Source organism: Molothrus aeneus, chromosome 2, assembly GCF_037042795.1.
Source record: "Molothrus aeneus isolate 106 chromosome 2, BPBGC_Maene_1.0, whole genome shotgun sequence".
NCBI lineage: Eukaryota > Metazoa > Chordata > Aves > Passeriformes > Icteridae > Molothrus > Molothrus aeneus.
In genome coordinates this window covers 110588522-110594521 of record NC_089647.1, presented here as the reverse complement: position 1 = coordinate 110594521, position 6000 = coordinate 110588522, and the positions used below count along the sequence as shown (strand labels likewise).

Here is a 6000-nt window from a genome sequence, read left to right as displayed (position 1 = left end):
TTTGCCAGTAAAACTCAATCACAACACAAAGAGACTATAATAGCTGTCTTTTTATCACAAAGACAGCATTTTCCATGTTTTCCCCAGCTTTAGCTTCCCTCCTGCTTTCTCTCTCCTTTGAACTGTACAGCTAATGCAGTCCTATGTACATCCACCACTATCATCTGCAGAGTAGTCAGAACACATGGTTAATTTACCACTGCCAACTGCTTACTGTTGTCATTAACAATCTTCATTTAATGAAATGCTTTTATCAAAATTGGTTTTCCTGGAGTACTTTCATTTTTCCTAGAAAAGGCATTAAAATTAATTTGTTTTCACTCAGTTTGTACTACTGAGTGAATACAGCAAGGAACAAAAAAGATAAACATGTGAGAGAAACCCCAAAGAGAAGGTAATGCAGAAAGAAGCAATTGTGTTCTAAAGTAGATTATACTTTTTTTTTTTTTCATTTGAAAGAAAACAAACAAAATGATTGAAGACTGGTAGAAAACATCAAATTGCAGTGGTGGTTTGGTGCACAAGGAAGATGCTCCCCATCTCCACAGCCCCCTGTGGCTTCTTTACTGGAGGAGGCAGAGGTGCAGAAAGATTTGACTTGAGGGTTTAGGGACAATTCACAGGATTTTCTGCTGGAAATGCACTGGACTCTACTGATACTCTGCATTTCACTGACCTTTCTTTGCATGCTTTTCACATGCAGCCTCTGCCCCTACTGCCTGAAACCTTGGAGCAACAGTTTATTATTGATATCAGAGGGCATATTAAGACATTTCAGCCACCCTGTTATGCAATGAGCCACAAAAACTGTCAGGAGATACCAACCAATTCCTTCCCTTCCCTTCCCTTCCCTTCCCTTCCCTTCCCTTCCCTTCCCTTCCCTTCCCTTCCCTTCCCTTCCCTTCCCTTCCCTTCCCTTCCCTTCCCTTCCCTTCCCTTCCCTTCCCTTCCCTTCCCTTCCCTTCCCATCCCTTCCCTTCCCTTCCCTTCCCTTCCCTTCCCTTCCCTTCCCTTCCCTTCCCTTCCCTTCCCATCCCTTCCCTTCCCTTCCCTTCCCTTCCCTTCCCTTCCCTTCCCTTCCCTTCCCTTCCCTTCCCTTCCCTTCCCTTCCCTTCCCTTCCCTTCCCTTCCCTTCCCTTCCCTTCCTTTCCCTTCCTTTTCAAACATCTGGCAAAAAAACCCCCAAAACAACAAAACGACCCCAAAATAATTTCCCCATAAATGACAGTTTTGGAAATTGGAACATTTTTGGCGCAATTCCAATTCAGAGAGTGAATTCTGCACAAATGCTCCCTGGGGACTGGATGGGGAGTCTCTCCCAGGCTTGCTCAGACTGAACACATCTCCCATGCTCTTCCACGAGCCTCTCTTTGGGGGAGGAGGGATGACACATTATGGGAATTTCATGGTCTGATGCATCATAGAGTATGAAATATGGCAGGGGAGACCCACTCCATCCATGAGAATAAGGACATTCATCAGCTGAAGTACAGCTCCTCTGAGACAGGGTGATGGCAGATCAGAACTGGAATATTTTGGTTTAAGCTATTTTATCCATAAACTATTTTTTCTTTAAAAGGCAGTCTACTTAAAAAAGCCACATATTAATGAACAGCTCTATGTAAAATGGAGGAACATAGCATGGTTGCTGTTTTCTGGAACTGGCTTTGGAAGTGATCTGGAATGCATCTTCCCTTATTAACAAGGAAAATGTTACTTCCAATAAAGAAAAACAACCCTTCCCCCCACCAGCCATCCGTGAGAAACTCTCACTGTATTTTCTGTTTGAAATTTAAATTTCTGTGTAATGCCGCCCACTGTATGAAATGAATGTGATTAAAATGATGGTTTCTCTAATTTTCAATTAAAATATATTTTAAGTGTTTACCTTTCCACACTAAATGCAAATGCAGATGTGTGGTACAGCGCTGGGAAACCAGAAGGTGGAAACCCACTGACCCAGTTTCCCCATCCCAGTGGACTAAAATGCAAAAAACCAAACAAAAAGCTGTAAAAACATCCCACCTCCCCCTCCCTCTAGCCTGACAGGGCTCCAGAGTAAAATGTGCTGTGTAAAAGTCACAAAACAAAGAACATTAAAAATTAATTGGTGCAGAAAATGGCAAATGTGGTGGAATTTGTCCCATCTGCGACTCCAGTTCCAGAGGTATTTGGGGGGCTCCATGTCCAGAGAAGTCACTGCTCCTCACCAGGTGAGGTAAATTTTCACAGAATCCTTTAGGCTGGGAAAGACCCCTGAGACTGAGTGTGACTTGTGACCAAACTCCACCGTGTCACCCAGCCCATGGCCCCCAGTGCCACATCCAGCCTTTCCTTACACACCTCCAGGGATGGTGCCTCCACCACCGCCCTGGGCAGCCCATCCCAACATCTAATCACCCTTTCCATGAAAAAATTCCTCCTGATGTCCAACCTAAAGCTCCCCTGGCACTGCTTTGGACCATGTCCTCTCCTCTTGTCACTTGTTCCCTGGGAGAGGAGCCTGGTCCCCACCTGGCCACAGGCTCCTGTCATGGGTTGTGGGGGGCCGTAAGGTCACCCCTGAGCCTCCTTTTCTGTAAATTTCTCGTGATAAAAATGGCCATTAATCCTGAAAAATTGAAGAAATTGATCTAGTGTGTGATGCTGTTGGATATGTTAATTTAGCATTCAGTAAATAATAATGTGTAATAAATATTATATAAATATGTTATACATACATTTTATATATTATATGATACATTTATACATAATGCGGTTTTATATTATAATAAAAACTATATAAATTATATATATATAAATATTTAGATCTATTTATATAATTATACATATTAATTAATTATATATATATAAATAGGAATGGATTTATTTCTACTTTGCTACTGCTGACTCTGGGCACACCCTGAGGCACTCCCTGCACTTGGTGGGGCTTTTGTGGAGGAAAGCCAGGACCTGCCTGCATCCCCCTGGAGCAAATCTCGGGATGAAGGTTTGGGATGAGCCGGTCGGGATGGAGCGGGTCGGGATGGAGCCGTTCGGGATGAGCATTTCGGGAGGAAGGTTCGGGATGAGCGGTTCGGGATGAGGGGTCGGGATGAGGGGTAGGGATGGAGCCGTTCTGGATGGAGCAGTTCGGAATGAGAGTTCGGGATGAGGGTTCGGGATGAGCATTTCGGGAGGAAGGTTCGGGATGAGCGGTTCGGGATGAGGGGTCGGGATGAGGGGTAGGGATGGAGCCGTTCTGGATGGAGCAGTTCGGAATGAGAGTTCGGGATGAGGGTTCAGGATGAGGTCTCGGGATGAGGGTTCGGGATGAGGGTTCGGGATGGAGCGGTTCAGGATGGAGCAGTTCGGGATGAGGGTTTGGGATGAGGTCTCGGGATGAGGGTTTGGGATGAGGGTTCGGGATGAGGGCTCAGGATGAGGGTTCGGGATGGAGCGGTTCAGGATGGAGCAGTTCGGGATGAGGGTTTGGGATGAGGTCTCGGGATGAGGGTTGGGATGAGGGCTCGGGGTGAGGGCTCGGGATGAGCCGTTCGGGATCAGGGCTCGGGATGAGGACTCGGGGTGAGAGCTCGGGATGAGCCCTTCGGGATCAGGGCTCGGGATGAGCCGTTCGGGATCAGGGTTTGGGATCGGCGTTCGGGATGAGCCGTTCGTGATGACGGTTCGGGATGAGAGCTCGGGATGAGCCGTTCGGGATCAGGGCTCGGGATGAGGGCTCGGGGTGAGGGCTCGGGATGAGCCGTTCGGGATCAGGGTTCGGGATGAGGGCTCGGGGTGAGGGCTCGGGATGAGCCGTTCGGGATCAGGGTTCGGGATGAGAGCTCGGGATGAGCCGTTCGGGATCAGGGCTCGGGATGAGGGCTCGGGGTGAGGGCTCGGGATGAGCCGTTCGGGATCAGGGCTCGGGATGAGCCGTTCGGGATCAGGGTTTGGGATCGGGGTTCGGGATGAGCCGTTCGGGATCAGGGCTCGGGATGAGCCGTTCGGGATCAGGGTTTGGGATCGGGGTTCGGGTTGAGCCCCCGCCGCCCCCGCGCGCCTGTCCCCGCCCCGTGACGTCACGGTCGCATGACGTCAGCGCCGCGCGGTCTCCGCGCAGCGGCGGCAGCAGCAGCGGTTGAGGGGCGGCCATGGCGCTGCCGCTGCTGCCCGGCTTCTCCCGCCGCCGCAACGTGAGTGACCGCCCGGGCCGCCTCCCGCCCGCCCTCCTGCCCTGTCCCGGGGCCGCGGGGGCCGCGCCGAAGGCGGTCCCGGGCGTGGCGGGGCCGTTCCTGCCGGGCCCGCAGGTGGAGGCGCCCCTGGGTGCGTTGAGCTCCCCCGGCCTCAGCGGCGGGTCCGGGTGCTGTGCGGCAGGACGAGAGAGATGAGGCCAGAGCTGCGCCAGGGCAGGTTTAGGCTGCGCACCAGGAGGAGTTTCTACGCAGAAAGGCTGATTAGACATCGGGGTGGGCTGCCCAGGGAGGTGGTGCTGTCACCGTCCCTGGAGGTGTTCAGAGAAAGGCGGGACGTGGCACTCAGGGCCATGGTCTGGGTGACACGGAGGTGATCCTGGATGTGGCACTCAGGGCCATGGTCTGGGTGACACGGTGCTGATCCTGGATGTGGCATTCAGGGCCATAGGCTGGGTGACACGGTGCTGATCCTGGATGTGGCATTCAGGGCCATGGGCTGGGTGACACGGTGCTGATCCTGGATGTGGCACTCAGGGCCATGGTCTTGGTGACACAGTGCTGATCCTGAATGTGGCACTCAGGGCTATGGGCTGGGTGACATGGAGGTGATTGGTCACAGGTTGGACTCGATGATCTCAGAGATCTTTTCCAAAGTCACTGGTTCTGTGATCTGGCAACTGCTTTGGGGCAGTTTGAGCTCTAACAGCTCTAACAGAACAAAATAGGGAGAGAGAGATACCCTCTATATAAGTAACCAAAAAGGCTTTGCCAGAGAGGGCAGTGACAGAAATGCTGATGTGCTGTTTCAAGGTTTCCCAACACCATTAATGCAGGCTAAATAGACAACATGGTAATTTTATCACAACAAATATAAGAGGAGGCTGCCATCACCACTTCAAAATTTTTCATTAAGGGTAGCTGGGAATTCACTGAACACACTCTAATGTGAAGCAGTGTGGGGGGGTAAGGAAGAATTCATGCATAGCACTCTAGCTGATGCCTTCAGGAGGCAAATGAAACTGTATTTTAATGTTGTTAATAGTGTTAAAGTACCTGGAAGGGAATCTGTCGTTTTCACACTATAAACATGTAGTCAAGGCTGCCCATACAAAATGTCAATACCCCATTGCTGGAAGTGTTCAAGGCCAGGTCAGGTGCAGCTCTGAGCAATCTGCCCTAGAGGAAAGTGTCCCTACCCATGAAAGGGGGTTGGAGCTGAATGATCTCTAAGGTCTCTAACAACACAGGCCATTTTATGATTCTGTGAGACACACAAGGCAGGTAGACACAAAGCTGCCCAGGTACAGGGAGCATGAATTTGTGTAGGAATATGTGAACTCCCAGAAATATGTGACCCACTCTGTGTGTAAGCACTGCACAGGTGTGTGCAAACACAGGACCTCTTGCAAGCCCAGCCTAGAGACTGTGAGGATCTTTCAGGCATCTTCTTCCCTGGAAACAGCTGGATGCTGTTGTTTGGAAAGGGGTATAAAAAAAAGGTCTAGTGGTGAATTGAGATTTTTTTTTTGAGATTCAGTCTCTTGCTGAGTTGAGATTTGTTTTGTTTAGGATTGGTTGTGTGTGCCACTCTTGAGGTGGCTGCTGAGTGGGTGTGTCAGCAGCACTGGAATAGGTGTGTGCCATTGGTACCTGCTGGCTGGAAGCAGAATAGCTCAGCTCAGGGACATCTGTGGCTTTATTGTTCTTCAATCTAACTTAATTGATTTAATTTAACTTCACATGCTTGGGAGGAGTTCCCAACAGTGTTGAACACCCCATGCTGAAGTGCATGCGGTGAGTATGTTATGAAAACTAAAGGTGT

General features: G+C 50.0%; 1 protein-coding gene across 1 annotated transcript in view; it reads left to right on the top strand.

Moving 5' to 3' along the window:
- Positions 1–4136: 4136 nt before the first annotated feature.
- The window catches only part of EFHC2 (EF-hand domain containing 2), a 56190-nt gene continuing 54326 nt past the window's right edge, over positions 4137–6000 (top strand). Inside the window, exons 1-2 of the mRNA XM_066571667.1 lie at positions 4137–4339; positions 5221–5227. Of these exons, the coding sequence (XP_066427764.1) occupies positions 4137–4339; positions 5221–5227 (210 nt within the window). The remainder of the gene's footprint in view (positions 4340–5220; positions 5228–6000) is intronic.